The 20,549-nt window shown below is 42.2% G+C and overlaps 2 protein-coding genes across 6 annotated transcripts in view; one reads left to right on the top strand and one right to left on the bottom strand.

Moving 5' to 3' along the window:
• The window catches only part of LOC129811951 (metabotropic glutamate receptor 1-like), a 34,436-nt gene extending 22,799 nt beyond the window's left edge, over nt 1-11,637 (bottom strand). For all 3 annotated transcript variants that reach the window (XM_055863752.1, XM_055863751.1, XM_055863754.1), the window contains exons 1-3: nt 11,530-11,637; nt 6,765-7,612; nt 3,282-3,531 (exon numbers count right to left, since the gene is read on the bottom strand). In XM_055863752.1, the coding sequence (XP_055719727.1) occupies nt 3,282-3,531; nt 6,765-7,494 (980 nt within the window). In that variant the 5' untranslated portion in view covers nt 7,495-7,612; nt 11,530-11,637. The remainder of the gene's footprint in view (nt 1-3,281; nt 3,532-6,764; nt 7,613-11,529) is intronic.
• A 1,492-nt stretch (nt 11,638-13,129) lies between these two features.
• The window catches only part of shprh (SNF2 histone linker PHD RING helicase), a 30,778-nt gene continuing 23,358 nt past the window's right edge, over nt 13,130-20,549 (top strand). For 2 of the 3 annotated variants that reach the window (XM_055863755.1, XM_055863756.1), the window contains exons 1-8: nt 13,384-13,637; nt 13,877-14,602; nt 14,863-14,992; nt 16,156-16,377; nt 16,527-16,605; nt 16,874-17,024; nt 20,094-20,202; nt 20,293-20,549. In XM_055863755.1, coding sequence (XP_055719730.1) covers nt 13,635-13,637; nt 13,877-14,602; nt 14,863-14,992; nt 16,156-16,377; nt 16,527-16,605; nt 16,874-17,024; nt 20,094-20,202; nt 20,293-20,549 — 1,677 coding nt within the window. In that variant the 5' untranslated portion in view covers nt 13,384-13,634. Of the gene's footprint in view, nt 13,355-13,383; nt 13,638-13,876; nt 14,603-14,862; nt 14,993-16,155; nt 16,378-16,526; nt 16,606-16,873; nt 17,025-20,093; nt 20,203-20,292 lie in introns of those variants that run through there. The other variant, XM_055863758.1, reaches the window with a different exon arrangement.

The raw sequence follows: 20,549 nt of genomic DNA on the forward strand, positions 1-20,549 counted from the left end.
TTGGTCAGGACGTGAGCTGGGTGGGTAATCTATGTTATGTGTTTCTATGTTGGGTTAAATGTGTTGCCTGATATGGTTCTCAATTAGGGGCAGGTGTTTGACGTTTCCTCTGATTGAGAACCATATTAAGGTAGGCTGTTCTCACTGTTTTTTTGTGGGTGATTGTTCCTGTGTCTGTGTCTGTTTGCACCACACGGGACTGTTTCGTTTGTTCGTTCGTTTGGCTAGTCTTTCCTGTTCGTGCGTTCTTCGTCTCTATGTAAGTTCTCAAGTTCAGGTCTGTCTACGTCGTTTTGTTGTTTTGTTTCTATTCAAGTGTTCTTCGTATGTTCGTCTTTGCTTTAATAAATATTCATTATGTCTACATACCTCGCTGCGTGTTGGTCCGATCCATGCTCCTCCTCGTCCGAGGAGGAGGAATATGACGAACGTTACAGCTCTATACTGTTCTATAAGTAACGTTGTATTTTACAAACTACCGTACTGTATGTTGGATAAAAGCATCTGCAACAGTAAGTGGATACATACTGGATGAATGAGGTCCACGCTGCAAATAAGCCTTTCCTCTCATCCTCCACACAGCCCAGGATAGATGGATGGTCATCCCCAGCCTCCTCTATCATAGATGGACCCAACGCAATGGGCTGGCTGTGTTCACTTACTGCACTGCTCTACAAAACAGTCTTTTTTCAGTCGCTAGTCTCCTTGACCCAGAAAGAAACATCCGCACCAATCCTGTGTCCTATTTATCACCCACGAAGACGTCACAAGCTGCATAACTCAACTGCAGAGAGTTTAAAGCTTTATAGATTTGTGTTTTATCATCGGTGTTTCATACTGTATCCTCACTATCACCATATAACAGTGTTACATCACTTACTTTGTTTGTATGTACAATATGTTTCTGTCTTTTGATGAGGAATTGTCCAAACTGTTATCCAGGGTTAGCCTGCATGGTCCAACTGTATTGTTATTGTGTGAAAGGAAACAATAAAACCTACAATTGAAAAAAGACCAGGCTAATTCGGGACAGTTGTAGCTGCTGCTGGAGCTTCACTACTCCTGTCAGGTCTTCATGCTAGTGTCATGACGTTGGCCTGGGGGTAGGTTTATGACAGTCATAAATACCTCTTTCCCCCTTTTTCTCTCTCCCTACTATAACTGATGTGACATAAGAAAACCCCTTGGTTAACATAGAGATTCTGGGAACATCAGAAGTTGGGGGGGGGGTGAACTATATTCTGGTAATCCGACCAACTGAACATATGTGGTGGTACTTAAGGTATATTATGTCAGTTCGGTTGCCCTCTGACACATTCTCATCAATGATAGAATGACAAACTCTACTGTGGAAAGTCTAAACGTCAGAGGTATCGGATTCACATGGAATTGTTGTTTAATTCAAATGTTTGAATATGAAATTATTTGTGAAGAGATTAAATGTAATTTTAGCTTCCAAATGAGAGATTTGGGTTTTCATAAGCTTGGCTTCTGCTCAACCAGGGGCCCGCCCCTGTGAAGAGACATGGGTTATAAACTTTTCCGACACACCCCTCTCCCTCCACTATAAAAGCCATTGACAAAAATATAACTTCCTGTTCCGGGTACATTTAGGATGACGATCCGATGTCAGAATGGTTCAGATAATAACTACAGAACTAAGCCAACATCAGCATGGACTTTGGTTGTAAATGGTATGAACTTTGAACTCGTATTCACTACAGAAGTGATACCTCCCCGCCGTTGAGTTAGCAACAGCTGCTACAAACGTAGGTTAGGAAGGACAGTCAGAGTATCCCGTCTACTACACACGATGTTACTCCAACGTATAAAGTGACCACCAGAGACATTCTTCAAAGGACAGAGGACTCGGGTTGGCGATACGGTCTTCCATCTACCACCAACCTACTGAAGCTCAGCTCAGAGTAAATATTTATTGCATTTTCCTTTTTCAAATGGGCGGTAATTTAGAATGCATAAGATACTGTATTTACGATAGCACAGCTCGCCTATGTTCCAGTCTCCCGCTCTTTCACTAAAATCCCGCCCCTTCCCTTTGTGTAACAAGCTGTCATATCTGTTCCACCCGCTAGGGACGTTTGCCTTTATGACGGCAATTTGTGATCAAGTTATGATTTAATTGTTTATGTGTGATTCTGTGTGATTAGTTAGGTATTTAGTAAATAAATAATTAAACCCAATTTTGTATTGCTGATTCAACTTGTTAGCCAGGATTCTTGCAGATAACCAAAGATTTACCACTTTCAGATGAGACTGAATAAAATGACGATTAATGTGACTGCTATGGATGTAAAATATTACTAAATCTTTAAGAGTTTATTCGGAAGATAACAGCTCTATAAATATTATTTTGTGGTGTCCCTCTCTAGTTAATTATATTTACATGATTAGTGCAATCAGGTAATATTAATTACAGAGAAATTATTTTATAGAATAGCATGTCATAGCAATTAATCTGGCACAGCCAAAGACACGACACTAGCTAGCTCCATCACTGCATAGCTACAGTCTTACTACAGTGAGGGAATGTCTACAATCTGATCTGTGCTTTGATGCTCAGTAGTCCTCACCACTGAGCTCTGTGCTGGAAGTGCTGTCCCATATTACCCTAGTATCCCACTAAGTCTGTGATCTGACAGGGGGAGAGAGAAGAGCTGTCCCATATTACCCAAGCCTCCCCAGTTTGCCTGGTCTCTGACAGAGGAGAAAGAGAAAGATAGAGAGCGGTAGAAATAGATAGAGAGAGCTGTCTAACCATGCATTATTCATGAGAATGAGTGTGATTAAAAGCTTCTTTCTGTTTTCAGAAGGACCTCCAATACTGCTAGAATAATGATTATTATTGTGTTCAAGTATAAACTGAGTAAACCATAGGGGGCCTTGGTATGATATATCAAAGGGAGAAACAGCACCATATTACTTAGGACAACCCTCAATGGTCATGGCAATAATTTCGCTATACTATATGATAATAATGAGGTCAATCACTCCACAAAATGGAGTAAGGTAAGAACAGCAAATTTGCCATTCTATGTTCAGATTGATCTGATCTGGGGCCTAATGAATCATGTGTTTTAAAGTAGGAGTGCTGATCTAGGATCAGGTCCCCCTGTCCATGTCATCTTATTAATTGTGATCTAAACTGATCCTAAATCAACACTCTTACTTTGAGATGCTTGATACATGAGGCACCAGTTTGATATCTCACTTTGACTCATTGCTAAGACTGATTATGAACATATAAAATGATCTAACTTTACCTCCCGATGAGAAGGAACTCCCCTGCCACCCCAAGTCGTCTCATAGCCATGAGCAGTCCACGGACCGTCATGCCCTCGCAGAAGCAGACGACCACCCGGGCCTTGGGCAGGCGTTCTCTCAGCTTCCTCAGCAGCCTGTCAAAGTGCTTCTCCCCAGCGTTGCTGTAGATCTTGTCTGAATGGGCGATACACAGCCCCTCCTGAGAGGCCAGCTCCTTAAAAGCTTCCATGCCACTTTCTCCGTAATTACCTGGGAAAATAAACAGTATTAACAAACAAAAAACAACAACACTATATCATGGTCTTTAAAGGTAAATATATATTTTAACACAATATTATTTAAAAGGTCAATACAATATTCTACATTCTGAAGAAGTTTAAGACATTTTGAACTATAACTCCACCTGTAAGTATTGCCAACAAGCCAAACACAACAGCACTGCAACCTATAACTAGTGACTGCATTTCAAACTTTCAGTCTGTATGTCATGTCACTGTAACTCATGTCACTTGTATTATTTAATAAAAACACATATCATTCTACTCATCGGTCTGGTAAGTAACGAAGGTGCAACAGAACAGAAATGTAATTGGGTTTTAATGAGTTCATCAACAACTCTCTGCCTGAGTCCTCTGAGTCCCTTCACTGCTGGTAGATCAAAGGTCGCATCACAAATGGCACCCTATTCCCTTTATAGTCCACTACTTTTGACCAGGACCCATAGGGCTCTGTTCAAAAGTAGTGCACTATACAGGGAGGGAATATGATACCATAGGACGCAACCTGTGACTATGCACAGCAGGCAGGCAGCTATAAACCGTATATCATTCAGATATCTCATCGCCGGGGCATGGAATCTTAATTATTGTATAATAATCTATCCTACTGCCTGGCTCTTATTACTGTACTGCAGAACAGAACTGTAGCTACTAAAGCAGAGAATTGTCTTGTTTTCTCAGTCTCATATGCTGTAGTTGTTCAATACTATAAAGGTGGAAAACATTTAAAAAATATAGATTTCTTATTTATTTCCAGTACTTTATAACATTGAAGTGAATTAATCGAATGAATCATCTTGACTGAATTACATCATGTTGCAGACAGTTTGTGGATAAGGACAGCATATATATTTCTATCTAACCTCTTAAATGCAGTCATTAACCAACAGTCGTCTCACCAGGATACTTTCTGACAGCTGGATACCTGGTGGATTACCTGCCATCACCTCCCCAGTAAGATTTAGTAGGACAGACATTTCTGGAAAACTTGGTTCACGAAATCCTCCAAAGATTCAATTCATATAACTCAAGAATTTTGTGGAGTTGAGGTAGTGACTAGTGAGTTGTGGTAGTATGTTGCACACATTCATTTCTAAACAGAGGACAGAAGCAAGTTGTAAGTATGCTATTGCCATGTTAAACCAACAAAACAAAATTATATCTTTGGGAACATCAACACAAATCATTGCAAGGGATGCCGTCATGTAAAAGCTTCTATTGTAGTACCTTTATGTGGGAGATGAAGTACCCTCTTAGAAAAAAGGGTTCCAAAAGTGCTCATCGGCTGTCCCCATAGGAGAACCCTTTGACTAACCATTTTGGTTCCAGGTAGAACCCTTTTGGGTTCATCAAAGGGTTCTCGTACGGGGACAGCCGACGAACCCTTTTAGGTTATAGATACCACCTTTTTTTCTAAGACTGTAGTCGTGATTGCTATTTGATCTGCTTCAACGATGTAAAACTGGATTATAATGGAAGCTAAACAATTCTAGCCTCTTGGGTGCTGCCATAGAGTTACATTAGAAGTGTCCATCCAAAAGTCTCAAGGTCATTGGCCACAGATAAAATTACGTCAAATCACATATCTACAGTAGCTTCTACAGTAGCTATGTCAACATCATACTTTCAAAATCTTAGCTAGCAGTCATCATCATGAATCAAGTCGACAATCTACTGGCAAATCCTTTTTAATCCTTGACATATGAAGAGAAATAATGAAGAGAAATTATAGATAAAACGTACCGGTGCTCATCGGCCATTGGACATAAACATTACAAAACAAGTTGGGAATCGCAAATTCAACAATGAGTGGTTAGGAAGGAATCAGTGTTGCTAACTGCAAGCAAATACAGTACCTGTGTGGTCCCAAGTCTAAGATTAAGGGTCGCTTTTCCTAGTTTATATTTTATAAACATTCAACATTGGCCATGCTGTCAATGAAGCATGATTTGTGCCACATTCAAAACAACTGTTTACTCGGATCTACAAAATCTGACATTAGTGAGTTCAAGACAACTGGGAACTCGGGAAAAACGAGCAACGACTGGGAAAATGTGTTTTGAATTTTCATCCAACTCGGAATTGTAAATTCGGAACTCGGGCCTCTTTCTAGAGCGGTGACCTGAAGAACACTGACGTCACCATGATTCAACCTTTTTTTTCTTAGAGTTCCCAGTCGTCTTGAAAGCCCCATCAATCCAGAGAATGCCAGACTTTGATGACAAAGTTTGATGACAAAATTTACCCACGAAAGACCAATTGTCAGTAGAAACCACATTTGTTGAAGCAAGTCAGCCATATCGGCTATGTTATTTTAAAAGGCAGTAAATGAGGCTGAATTAACTGTTTCGCTGCCAGACAAGGCTCCGCTGATAGCCAGGTGTAGCAGTGGTAAGGTGTTAGGACTGCTGTTGGAACTCTGCTGTTGGGACAGCTTTATGTAGGCCCTAACAGTTTGTGGGCACCGTTTGTCACCGTTATAGTACACTGAATGTATTGTTTAGTGTTGTGTAGTGGCTTTGCTTGCATGCATCCCACATTATTTATTTTTGTGCCCCACCAAGATCTACATGCTAAAATTGCCACTGAGATAGAATATTCCGTCCTCCCTAACCAACAACTGAATCCAAACATTGCCCTCTCTTCACTGGTCTGACACTTCTCTCCACACCCAAATAAGCCCTTCAAAAGCTTCTGGCTAGACCAGGGTTAATGAACTTTAAAGTGCTTGGAGCAACCATAGAATTTGACCATGAAAAAATGGCTTCTTCCTACAGAGGCTTCAACGTCTATTTCACGTTTGTTCAAATGTAATTTCATTGAAATGACGTGGAAACAATGTTGATTCAACCAGTGTGTGCCCAGAAGGTTGTACCTTTTTCCTGAACTGTAGGCCTAAGTTAGAGGGATGAGGAAGGCCTGAATGAACAAGCACAGGCTATAAGCTTTGGTGGATGATGTTGAACCCCCCCCCCCCCCTCCTTTTTGAGCTAAATCCATTAGGATTATGAATTATGAAAAATCATAATCAATTGTACAATAACACATATCTCACATGAGAGTATCCGCAGTTCTGCCAATTATTTAAATCCCCAACACAACTTAATCAAATTGTGTTTGAGTAGATATTGAAGGCAAAAATACCAGCATGCAATTACTTTTGTAAAAAAACAACATACAATAGGTCTATAAACAGTGACTTACCCTCTGTATGGACTGCTGATACATATGTCCAGTTATAACGTTTCACAATGTCCAGGATGGCTCTGGCTTGGAGAGTATCAGAGGGCACAACCCTAAGGAAATACTTGAAGAGCGTTTTGTCACTCAGGTCTATGCTGGTCGCAGAATATGCTATCTGGGGGATATTGAACAGCTGCAGGAGGTTCTGAACTTGAATAGCCACTGAGCTTGACCCAGGTCCGATAACTCCTGCTATGGGTCTCTTGGTGGCGGGTGGCTGACTCGCAGGCATCCCTTCAATGCACCACTGTCTGGAGGTACCATCCTTGTTGTCATCATCCCGGATCGAGATGAGAGAGTCTCTAATGAACTCAATACTCTGCTCCAGAGCCACTGAGGAGTGCCAGCAGGAGTCCCTGATCTCGCACCCCAGAGTGATGTTGGGTAGAAGATCCGGGTCGGAGTTGATTCGGTCCAAGGTGTGGAACATCGCTTCTACTCGTTGGATTCCGTACTGTTCCCGAACCTCACCGCATTTCCTCTCCGCTACCTGCTCTGTTGACGGTTGGTGGTGGACCGAGAACAGGGCACCAATTATAACGTCCCCATCCATTCTGGCCACCAAGCGGGACGAACCAGCTTTAGGAACCACTGACCTCTCAAATATGTTACTGGGGGAGACGAATGCGTCATACAGTAAAATAGGGAAATACAAAAACCTAACGGCATTCAAGAACATCATATTCCACATGGTGTAAACGGTCTTGGTGATAGAATCATGTCCGCTTTGCCATTGGGAAGAGCTGTGGGTCCAAGTTTAATCGAAGATCCATCATCTCCTTACCAGACCTCTTTCACTGGTTTCTTTTCTGCAGATGAGATACAGATATTAATTCAACTTTCCTTTAGAAACAAATGATGATAAACAGCTGTCCGTTGCCAATCTATCTTTGGCAACTCTTTATACCCTTTGAAACGCTACATAACTTCTCAATTAACCAAAGGAAAATATCCCACTGGGCACAGACGTCAATTCAACGTCTATTTCACGTTGGTTCAATGTAATTTAATTGAAATAAAGTGGGAAAATCAGTGTGTGCCCAGTGGGAGAGCTATAAATGCCGAAGCGAACTTGACATTCAATCATGAATAATCTAAGTAATAATAGCCTAGCCTACAGTAATTTATAAGTATATAATGACATTGAATGCCTCTGATACAGAGGCATTCAAAAACAGCTCGCCGGAGGCTGATTAAAAGTTGATTGGTTTGATGGTTGGTTTGCATGGCTGGTTTCAGCACCTAGTCATTGGACAGCACTCAGCGCTAATTTGCCTGTTGAGTTTGCAGTAATTTACCCACACTGAGATTGTTTTAGGCTACATACATTTCTGCTAAAAATGCTGCTAAAATTACGCATTGAAATGATGAATCAGATCTCATATAATTTACTACACTTTGAGGCCTATGTACAGTACCAGTCAAACGTTTGGACACACCTACTCATTCAAGGGTTTTTCTTTACTTTTACTATTTTCTACATTGTAGAATAATAGTGAAGACATCAAAACTATGAAATAACAAGTATGGAATCATGTAGTAACCAAAAAAGTGTTAAACAAATGTTTTACAGATTTCTTTACCTTTATTTCACTAGGCAAGTCAGTTAAGAACAAATTCTTATTTTACAATGATGGCCTACCACGACCAAACCATCCCCTAACCCGGACGACGCTGGGCCAATTGTGCGCCGCCCTTTTGGACTCCCGATCACGCCCGGTTGTGATACAGCCTGGGATCGAACCAGGGTCTGTAGTGACGCCTCTAGCACTGAGATGCAGTGCCTTAGACCGCTGCGTCACTCGGGAGCCCCAAAATATATTTTAGATTTTAGATTCTTCAAACTAGGAACCCTTTTGCTTGATGACAGCTCTGCACACTCTTGGCATTCTCTCAACCAGATTCACCTGGAATGCCTTTCCAACAGTCTTGAAGGAGTTCCCACATATGCAGAGCACTTGGTGGCTGCTTTTCTTTCACTCTGTGGTCCAACTCATCCCAAACCATCTCAATTGGGTTGAGTTCGGGTGATTGTGGAGGCCAGGTCATCTGATGCAGCACTCCATCACTCTCCTTCTTGGTCAAATAGCCCTTACACAGCCTGGGTGTGTGTTGTGTCATTGTCGTGTTGAAAAACAAATGATAGTCCCACTAAGCGCAAACCAGATGGGATGGCGTATTGCTGCAGAATGCTGTGGTAGCCATGCTGGTTAAGTGTGCCTTGAATTCTAAATAAATCACTGACAGTGTCACCAGCAGCGTCACCAGCAAAGCACCCCCACACCATCACATCCCTTCCTCCATGTTTCACGGTGGGAACCACACACGCAGAGATCATCCGTTCACCTATTCTACGTCTCACAAAGACACGGCGGTTGGAACCAAAAATCTCAAATTTGGACTCATCAGACCAAAGGACAGATTTCCACTGGTCTAATGTCCATTCCTCGTGTTTCTTGGCACAAGCAAGTCTCTTCTTCTTATTGGTATCCTTTAGTAGTGGTTTCTTTGCAGCAATTCAACCATGAAGGCCTGATTCACACAGTCTCCTCTGAACAGTTGATGTTGAGATGTGTTTACTTCAACTCTGTGAAGCATTTATTTGAGCTGCAATTTCTGAGGCTGGTAACTCTAATTAACTTATCCTCTGCATCAGAGGTTACTCTGGGTCTTTCTTTCCTGTGGCGGTCCTCATGAGAGCCAGTTTCATCATAGCGCTTGATGGTTTTTGCAACTGCACTTGAAGAAACTTTCAAAGTTCTTGAAATTTTCCGCATTGCCTGACCTTCATGTCTTAAAGTAATGATGGACTGTCATTTATATTTGCTTATTTGAGCTGTTGTTGCCATAATATGGACTTGCTCTTTTATAAAATAGTGCTATCTTCTGTATACCCCTACCTTTTCACAACACAACTGATTGGCTCAAATGCATTAAGAAGGAAAGAAATTCCACAAATTCACTTTTAACAAGGCACACCTGTTAATTGAAATGTATTCCAGGTGACTACCTCATGAAACTGGTTGAGAGAATGCCAAGAGTGTGCAAAGCTGTCATCAAGGAAAACGTTGGCTACTTTGAAGAATCTCAAATATAAAATATATTTTCATTTGTTTAACACTTTTTTGTTTACTACATAATTCCATATGTGTTATTTCATAGTTTTGATGTCTTCACTATTATTCTACAATGTAGAAAATAGTCAAAATATAAAAATAAAAAAACTGGAATGAGTAGGTGTGTACAAAGCTTTGACTGGTACTGTATACAACCTATTGAGATTTTCAAAGTCTAACGAACATTCAAATTGACAATCACTTACAAACGGTTTAGGTAAAATAGGCTATTTCACAGTTTTTCATTGATTAAAATGTTTCAGACATTTGTGAATGAAATGCCATTAATATAGGGTGAAGTCCGCATTAGTGGGGCATCAGGTGTAGTGGGACATTTGTGTTTGAGAGTACTGTACTATGGTCATTTTGCAAACCAATCACAACAAATGTTATTTTGGGGTTGCTACTGCATGTGTTCTGTGTTGGTTAGTGTGACATCACATCATTGATGGACATACCCATCATTGATGGTCAGGTTTAGAAGGGGGTGACCCGTTGAAATAGATGAAAAACCGCTGTACTATGAAACCTTGCACTAGAATGACAAGGCTGTCATTCTGTCAATTATAATTTAACAATCTAGCATTTTGGTGTTAAAATTAATAGTTATTGATAGCGTTTTGAAATGTAATAAACATTCATGTAACCAGCTTGAATATTTGATTCAATCTGATTTATAGTACTGTCCCATATCTAATGAAGGAAATGACAGACAGGGAACTTTTCAGCTATAGAAATGCACAACATAAACCTTTAATCAATTTAAATATAATTTCCTTCATTAGATATTCTAAAGTACATTGAAATATGTTGTTGTAGTTGTTCATAACGTCTCAAAATCAAGTCTAGACGCTATATAGCCCATAAATATCATGGGATGACAGTGAAAGGAATTAAAGGGAAATAACGAGGGTGGTATGGAAAGAAATGAAGAGCAATGACATGTAAGAAATGTAGGCTAGAAAATAACCTCAATTTATGAAAGGGGACAGCATTTAGGGAATAATAGATTCAGGATCAATTAAAAGCTGAACAGCTCCTTTAGATAGATTTTCACCAAGAGCTTGGAATATCCCCAAATCAATTTCCCAATAGCATTGAGAGGGTCTAATAGAAGATTATTGACAAAATAAAAAGTAAAAAAAACAGAGTGTGTTATCTATATGCCTCTACAAAGTCTTATTGATGGTTTCATAACAAGTGCCAGGTGAAGTGGGACACTAATGTATTTCTAATGAGTAAATAGTGTCCCACTTCAACGACTTAAATGTCCCACTAAAACTAGGAAAAGTAGGGGTCTGATGTTATTTTAGGGGTATTAGCATCCACTGAATAATACATGATCAACTTGCTTCATCATCAAAATGTAGATAAGACCTTAATTAATTGAAATAAACATACATTGAGTAGGGGTAGACTTATTTTGATTGTGTACATAGCCATCTACCAAAAAGTGGCCCACTCATGCATATATCACCCTAACTAAACAAAATGCTACCATCATTGATATTCACATGAAGAGCAGTCTCCTCCATTCATGTTACGTTGCACCTTTTGAAATCCTTAGCATAAAACACCTTAAATATCATAACATTAGAGTGCGGACATACCTGCACCTTCTGCCTCGGGAACATTGCGTACCTGCTCGTCTCCTGAACCTCCCAGTTTGGAGCCCAAGTTAAGCCTTTGCCGCGCCAATACAGGGTTTCTCTTTTTGCCCCCCCCCCCCCCCCCCCCCCTCTCTCTCTCGCTCTCTCTCTCTCTTTTTTTTTTAAATGCAGCATGGGTGCCCCCCTTCTATTCCTCTTGATCATGCATGCATCTTTAAAACCGGGTCACATAAACATTGTATGTCCCCGATAAAAGACAGTATGCAGAGAGAGATAGACATAGCTAAGCTACATTAAACAGTTAATTGCATGTACAAGCTTGCTTTATTTATTTTTCAAAATAAAGGTATGATCATGTCAGTATGAAATTAGGCTATAGGATTCTGCAGCTATTGGCTAATAGTCGTAGGCTAGGCTAGGCTAGTCAGTGGTATAAGCTGATATGTAACATATCTAAATAGACAACAGCATCTATTTGTTTGGCGGCGCATCCAATGGCTGCGCATCCAAGTTAAGCTTCCCCTAAAGTAAATTGAATTGAACTTGCCATAATGATATACTTACTGCTCTCTATACAAAAAAAAAAAAAATCATTTAAAACACCACACCAGTGTGCATGATTTAGCCACAGAGGATAAATAGCTTCTTTAAAAAATATATATGTTGGTTGATTGCTTTAAATCCCAGCGCAGCGCATAACCTAAACTCAGGAATCGCGCAATTTGGGCAGCGCGTGTAGCAAATATCAAATAGCTGATTGTTCATTTACAGCTGTCAGTGTAAAGCATCTACAACCCTAAACCTAACACAATATTTCAAAATTTAATTGCCGGGAAAAGCACAAACGAGAGGAGACAAAAACAAATCTCTAACCTGTTTGTCTTTAGTTAAACTAACAACATTCCCAACTCCCAAAGGAGCCTATTATATTGGCACTATAGCAGAGAGCGTCGATGAGTGCATATTCACTGTCTTTATCATTGGGTGAGTCCGTGCCACTGGTAGTTTTTTTTAGGACAATAATTTCCTCCTCTTGGCTAGATGGACGTCATGTTCTCCCCTTTTCATGGGCCTCGATTAGATGGTTGCATTCAAGACAATGTCGTTTTTATTGATCTCAGCTTTTGATCTTAGCATTTTTGTGATATTAAAGATTCGGACATGGAGAGTAAAGTGTCGTAGATTTGCATGAAATGTGTTTGTAAAAGGCAAAAATGTTCTCGCATCACAATTTTTTGGGGAAAATCGGGGGCTGAGCTCTGGACCTGTGCAAAGAAAGGAGTGGGAAATCAGAACGGACTTTTTTCGCGAACAGTTATTTAGCCTATATTATTAGCCTAATTTATGACTATGCAATATACTCATTACATTATAGGAATAGTTGGCTATTTTACATCAGTCTGCACATGCGACGATAGATGCATGCAATGCTTTATCATTAAGGTGAAAAATATAGCTTCCCCAAACGTTAAAGTGACGCGCCCCCTATTGTTTGACAGAAAAATTATAATTTTGTGAGACGTGACTGGGGCAAATTGAAGGCAGCTAGAAAGAGAGCAAAAGCCCTATTTTATTTACTCTTTGCAGACAGAAAGCAATGCTGCGACCTAGTGGTTGTGGCCCGACGGTTCTGGTTCAACCTTGTTGTGACGCTACCTCACTTCCGTCCTGTACTATGAAAACATGGCGCACCGCAGCGGCGGAGGAGCTGGCTGTTCAAGAAGACAGTAAAGTCCATTCTTGACTGATTTTGATAAACCAGACCAGTCTATTATTTCGTCTGCAGGGACCAGGAACAGAGACGACGCTTTGTGAGAAATAAAAAGTAAATGTTCAATGTTTGTTAGAACCAGACAGTAGACAGATTTGCTATCAAAGCCAGACAACAATCACAATGCACCTAGAAGCGGCACTGTGGTGTTGCCTACTCGTTACATTGTAGTAAAATGTTGCAGTATGGGATTTCTACATTGCAGAGCCATTGTTGACACTTAGTAGTTCGATAATCAATCAGTGAGCAGTTGTCATAATGTGAAGACAATTAGCAAGTTTACACCAAGGATTTAGAACGTCGGGATAACGGAATTGCTCAACCACGACGTTTTATGGTAATCTGGAATAGACTTCAATGGTATAAGTAGATCCGACAGGTGTTTGTTTTTTTAACCATGCGTGTCCATAACGTGGGTTTTTGCTTTGATGAACTAACCTCTAATAACTGTCATTTTGTAGTTCTTCATAACTCAGTTCCCTCCAAAAAATTATGCAAACTTTAATCTGGGCATGCTTTACTCATCGTAAGCATTACAGCAGTGAGTGACTTTCCTGACATCCTATGCTCTCCTAGGTTGCCATCATGAGCAACAGAAGGAAGCGTGCCCCGCCGGTGAGGGTAGATGAGGAGGCCAAGAAGAAGCTGAGCTGGAACATGCATGAGGACCGCAGGATTGAGACTCTACTCCAAGAAGAGGAAGACCAGATTCCAACCAGCTCATTTCTGTCCACCGGCCACCACATCCCAACTGCTTCCCTTCTCCTCACCGGCGACCAGATTTCAACCAGTTCCCTTCTTTCAACCACCCACCAGATCCCAACCGGTTCTCTTCTCTTGAGCGTCCAGGAGGACTGTGAGGCAAGCTGCTCCAGCTCAGGAGCTCTGTTGTCAGACCTAGGACTAGGAGATGACCCCCAGCTCCCTGCTTCCTCCTCCACAGACACCTCCTCCTCCACCTTCCTCTCCCTCACTGTGCTTCCTCTTTGTGACCTGGCTCACATCTGGAAGTCTCTGATCGGGGAGTTCAGCCTCCGTCCTCCCCCTCTGTGGGTTAATCCCCCGGGCTGTGACCAGAGGGCCTTCACCCTTCGTAGGACAGGAGATCAGTTGTACCTCAGTTTGACCAGCAGCAGCGAAGAGAGTAGTACTAGTACAGGAGGACTGGAGATGAGGCCTCTGGATAGGACCTGCCCAGTGGAGTGTTTCCTGGCTGGAGGGATAGTATTGGAGGAGCTGGACTGGCTGCAGAAGAGAAGAGCTGTGCAGCTGTGTCATCAGCCAGGAGAGGATGAAATTAAGGTGTGCAGTTTCACTTTATAAACTATGTGATCACTTGGAGAGTAGTGTCAATATTACATTTTTTTCAGTTCACAAGCGCTTCAATGAAATGTGTAGTTTATTCAGCATGGTGGCTGATGTAGTCACCCATCGATTGTGTTCGGCCATTACGGTTATGAATATGGAATGAATTATTAAATTGCCTTTTATTTTGCTGTTTATATTTCTGAAGAAGTGCAGTGGTGTTTTTTCTCCTGTGTTTGTTGGCCTTCCCGCGGCAGGTGGGGATATATGTACTGGAATCGGGATTGGGAAAGCCTGAATTCCTCAGCGAGGGAAACGGACGGATTAGAAAGGCAAATCAACTGATACAGAAGTTAATGGAGTTTTACTATGACTTTATCATCCCCGGTGAGTAACTTGTACCTCTTCTTCTTCTTCTTCTTCCTCCTCCCTCTCCTCCTGGGTCGTTCCATCAATCCAGTGCCTTTTGAGAAGTGTAACTTGGACCGATATTTTTTTTATTTCACCTCATTTTAACATTCTGCCATAAATAGCACATGTTCAACTTTTTTAAAAAACAACATGTTTTCCCATCTCAAGAGGTAAAAAAAAAAAAATGACTATAGTAAATGTCTATTAGGTGCCAAATAAAGTAACAAGGTTGACCGTAACGGGGTTGATAATTTCTTCTTAAATCCACCATAAAACCCCTTGTGAAAGGGGGAATGGAAGCTTGTTGTGTGCGACAGGGAGTGGCAATTGAATGCAACAAAAAAAAAAACATTTCTAGCCTGTCTATCTACGGTTAACAAGGTTTTTGTCCACCACAAAACACCAGAAAAAAAGAGTAGAACCAGCTCGACTATGATTTGACTATTGAAATATTTAACGAGGAATAGTTTCACCATATTAAAATGAGAGTTCAGTTCACGAAACAGGGTTGACCTTTAAATGAGGGACAGATGTAAATAATACTAATCACATTAAATAAATCATCTTCAGAAATTGTCAAGGCAACAAAATAACTAGGGCTTTACAACAATGGTGAAAACTTGGATGCATTTTGAGGTTATGTGGGTTCAAATCCAGAGAGTGCCACGGAGGGGAGTCATAGAGGGTGCACGGAGAGGCGTGTACAAATGCTGGATTTTGGCGGCAGGTAGCCTAGCGGTTAAGAGCGTTGGGCCAGTAACCGAAAGTTCGAATCCCCGAGCCGACTGTGAAAAATCTGTCTGTGCCCTTGAGCAAGATACTTAACCCTAATTGCTCCCGTAAGTCGCTCTGGATAAGAGCGTCTGCTAAATGAATCAATTGTAGAAAATAAAATAACAAAACAGGCACTTTAGCTAGTCTTTATTCAGAATAAAAATCTGATTTATTGAATTCTCCATGTGGTCTATATTAAAGGGCACTTCATTTAATATAACAGGCTTTTAAAATTCAATAATGTTGCACAATTTCTACTTAATCAGATGGAATCAAAACGTACTCATTTCTTGGAACAACCCTCCTTTACTTCTCCTCAATTGACCCATGACACTCTGTGTACCATTTCTCTGGTACCATGTTAGAAGTGGTGTCGACCGAGGAGGAGGAGTGTGACACTGACTTGGAGAGGCAGAACGTGGAGGAGCTGTATGATTACGTCAGACACCTCCACCAGAGAGAGAACCAGGACGTGAGCATAGATGTACAGCACAAGGCTCTTATCCCAGTCCTCAGGCCATACCAGAGTCAGGCTGTTAACTGGATGCTGAGGAGAGAGAAGTACAGGAGCAGTAGCTCTTCTCAAGGTAAACATTCTCCCTGCAGGCAAAACAGGTTGAAATGAATCCATTTTGCCTGCCAGGTTGTACATTATGGAACTAATTCCAAATAGGAAAGTATTTTTGATTTTGATTATCTTGGACAACAGTAACAATATGTAGTTTCCCCTTCCCAGAACAATCTCTAAATTTCCTATGGAGGGAGCTTGTCACATTGTGTGGGAAGAAGCTATTCTACAATCCATATACAGGCGGGTATGACCTTATCTACAAATATCTTCATTATCAGACACTGGCAGATAACACAAATCATAAACATAAAGAAATATAATCAATCAGCCTCTGAACTGTGTTTAATACATTGTTATTACATGGATATCACTTTTTATTACAGTTTATGTTGTCAATGTCATGACCCTATCTCCCTGTTGCAGCCTGATAGTGTTTTCACTGTTTTTAAATGCATACCAACATACATGGACCATTTCCTGTCTATTGCGCTAATTCTCCTTCCTCCCTGCAGCCTGATTCGTGAGTTCCCCCTGGCCGGGGTGGAGTGGCCTGGGGGGATCCTGGCTGATGAGATGGGGCTGGGGAAGACTGTGGAGGTCCTGGCTCTTATACTGAACAACAGCAGACAGGGCCTGAAGCAGGAGGCCCTCACCCTGCCTCTGGTGAGAACCATGTTATGATGGAGGGGGTGGCTGTCGTCTTATCGGCTCTTAACCAGCCATGCTATTTTGTTTGTTTTTTCGCGTTGTTCGTAACTTGTTTTGTACATAATGTTGCTGCTACCGTCTCTTATGACCGAAAGGAGCTTCTGGACATCAGAACTGCGATTACTCACCTCAGATTAGACGAAGAGTTTTTCTTCAATGAGTCTGACGGGAGGGATATACTACAGACACCTGACCAGGCCCAGATCTCCGTCATTCGCTGGAGAAGGAAACTGAGATTTCGCAGAAAATGACCAGGGTGCCTAGTGAGGATCAGGCGGCGAGTGGCTAATCTGCCTTTGCCTTCCGTCCTGCTAGCTAACGTTCAATCGCTGGGAAATAAATGGGACGAACTGAAAGCACGTATATCCTACAAACAGGACATTAATAACTGTAATATCTTATGTTTCACCGAGTCGTGGCAGAACGACGACATTAAGAACATACAGCTGGCAGGTTATACACTATCGGCAGGATAGAACAGCAGCCTCTGGTAAGACACGTATGTAAACAACAGCTGGTGCACAATATCTAAGGAAGTCTTATGGCTTTGTGCTTGAGTAACTCATGATAAGCTGTAGACCACACTATTTACCTAGAGAGTTTTCATCTGTATTTGTCGTAGCTGTCTACATACCACCACAGACCAATGCTGGCCCTGAAACCGCACTCAATGAGCTGTATAAGGCCATAAGCAAACAAGAAAACACTCATCCAGAGGCGGCGCTCCTAGTGGCCGGGGACTTTAATGTAGGGAAACTTAAATCAGTTTTACCTAATTTCTATCATCATGTTAAATGTGCAACCAGAGGGAAAAAAATTCTAGACCACCTTTACTCCAAACACAGAGATGCATACAAAACCTTCCCTCATTTGGCAAATCTGACCATAATGCTATCCTCCTGATTCCTGCTTACAAGCACAAATTAAAGTAGGAAGCACCAGTGACTCGGTCTATAAAAAGTGGTCAGATGAAGCAGATGCTAAACTACAGGACTGTTTTGCTAGCACAGACTGGAATATGTTCTGGGATTCTTCCGATGGCATTGAGGAGTACACCACATCAGTCACTGGCTTTATCAATAAGTACATCGAGGATGTCGTCCCCACAGTGACTGTATGTACATACCCCAACTAGAAGCCATGGATTACAGGCAACATTCACACTTAGCTAAAGGGTAGAGCTTCCGCTTTCAAGGAGCGGGACTCTAACCCGGAAGCTTATAAGAAATCCCGCTATGCCCTCCGACGAACCATCAAACAGGCAAAGCGTCAATAAAGGACTAAGATCGAATCGTACTACACCGGTTCCGACGCTCGTTGGATGTGGCAGGGCTTGCAACTATTACAGACTACAAAGGGAAGCACAGCCGAGAGCCTACCAGATGAGCTAAATAACTTCTATGCTCGCTTCGAGGCAAGTAACACTGAAGCATGCATGAGAGCATCAGCTGTTCCGGACAACTGTGTGATCACGCTCTCCGCAGCCGATGTAAGAGCTTTAAACATGTCAACATTCACCTAGCCGCAGGGCCAGACGAATTACCAGGACTTGTACTCAGAGCATGCGCTGACCAACTGGCAAGTGTCTTCACTGACATTTTCAACCTCTCCCTATCTGAGTCTGTAATACCAACATGTTTCAAGCAGACCACCATAGTCCTTGTGCCCAAGAACACTAAGGCAACCTGCCTAAATGATTACCGACCCGTGGCTCTCACGTCTGTAGCCATGAAATGCTTGAAAGGCTGGTCATGGCTCACATCAACACCATTATCCCAGAAACCCTAGACCCACTCCAATTTGCATACTGCACCAACAGATCCACAGACGATGCAATCTCTATTGCACTCCACACTCCCCTTTCACACCTGGACAAAAGGAACACCTATGTGAGAATGACTACAGTTCAGCGTTCAACACCATAGTGCCCTCAAAGCTCAACACTAAGCTAAGGACCCTGGGACTAAACACCTCTCTCTGCAACTGGATCCTGGACTTCCTGACATCCGCCACGCTGATCCTCAACACGGGGGCCCCTCAGGGGTGCGTGCTCAGTCCCTTCCTGTTCTCCCTATTCACTCATGACTGCACGGCCAGGCACGACTCCAACACCATCATTAAAGTTTGCTGATGACACAACAAAGATGAGACGGTCTATAGGGAGGAGGTCAGAGACCTGGCTGTGTGGTGCAAGGACAACAAGCTCTTCCTCAACGGGATCAAGACAAAGGAGCTGGTTGTGGACTACAAGAAAAGGAGGACCGAGCACACCCCTATTCTCATCGACGGGGCTGTAGTGGAGCAGGTTGAGAGCTTCAAGTTCCTTGGCGTCCACATCACCAACAAACTAACATGGTCCAAGCACACCATCCAGGACCTGTATGCCAGGCGGTGTCAGAGGAAGGCCCTAAAAATTGTCAAAGACTCCAGCCACCCTAGTCATAGACTGCTCTCTCTGCTACCGCACGGCAAGCGGCACCGGAGCGCCAAGTCTTGGTCCAAGAGGCTTCTAAACATCTTCTACCCCCAAGCCATAAGACTCCGGAAAAGCTCATCAAATGGCTACCCAGACTATTTGCATTACCCCCCCCCCCCCTTCTACGCTGCTGCTACTCGGTTATTATCTATGCATAGTCACTTTAATAACTCTATGTACATATTACCTCTACACCGGTGCCCCCGCACATTGACTCTGTACCGGTACCCCCTGTATATAGCCCCGCTATTGTTATTTACCGCTGCTCTTTAATATTTGTTATTCTGATCTCTTACTTTTTTAGGGGGGGGGGGGTATTTTCTTAAAACTGCATTGTTGGTGAAGGGCTTGTAAGTAAGCATTTCACTGTAAGGTCTCTATTACACCTGTTGTATTCGGCGCATGTGACAAATAAGAGGGCATCAAATGGCACTTTGACTTTCTCTCCTGTTTTGACTTTATTGGCACATCAGAGATGGGGGGGAAAAAATCAAAGATACTCCCATTGATTGATGAACGCATAGGGTTGTCTCTCTTGTGATTTTCAGGGAAAGTCTGTGAATTATTTTGTACCACCTCCGCGACCAGAAGAAGAGGAGATGCATATAATTCACTGCAAGTCAGAGGCTCAACATAAAGTGAAAATATCCTACCCAAGTAAGTCACTGATGATGTTGGCTACATCCTTTCAAATGAGCGTTTTTGATGGGGTTTTTTTACAACCTGTTGTGTGTTATCTCTGTGCAGCTGTGCGTGTGATGCTGCTCACGGCAATAAAAGAGATGAGGGTTGGTAAAGGAGCGTCGGTCAACGCCATCTTTGCGTACATTCGCACCACATACCGGTACGACCTCTTGAAGAACCGTAACCACATCAAGAGGGCCCTGGGCAAGCTGCTGGACGAGGAACTAGTAGAGAGAGTCAAAGGTCGCGGTCTGGCCGGATCCTTTAAACTGGGGAAGAAGTACAAGGAAACCAAGAAGAAGACCACCACGGCCAAATCT

The sequence above is a fragment of the Salvelinus fontinalis genome, chromosome 15 (assembly GCF_029448725.1).
Source record: "Salvelinus fontinalis isolate EN_2023a chromosome 15, ASM2944872v1, whole genome shotgun sequence".
Lineage (NCBI taxonomy): Eukaryota > Metazoa > Chordata > Actinopteri > Salmoniformes > Salmonidae > Salvelinus > Salvelinus fontinalis.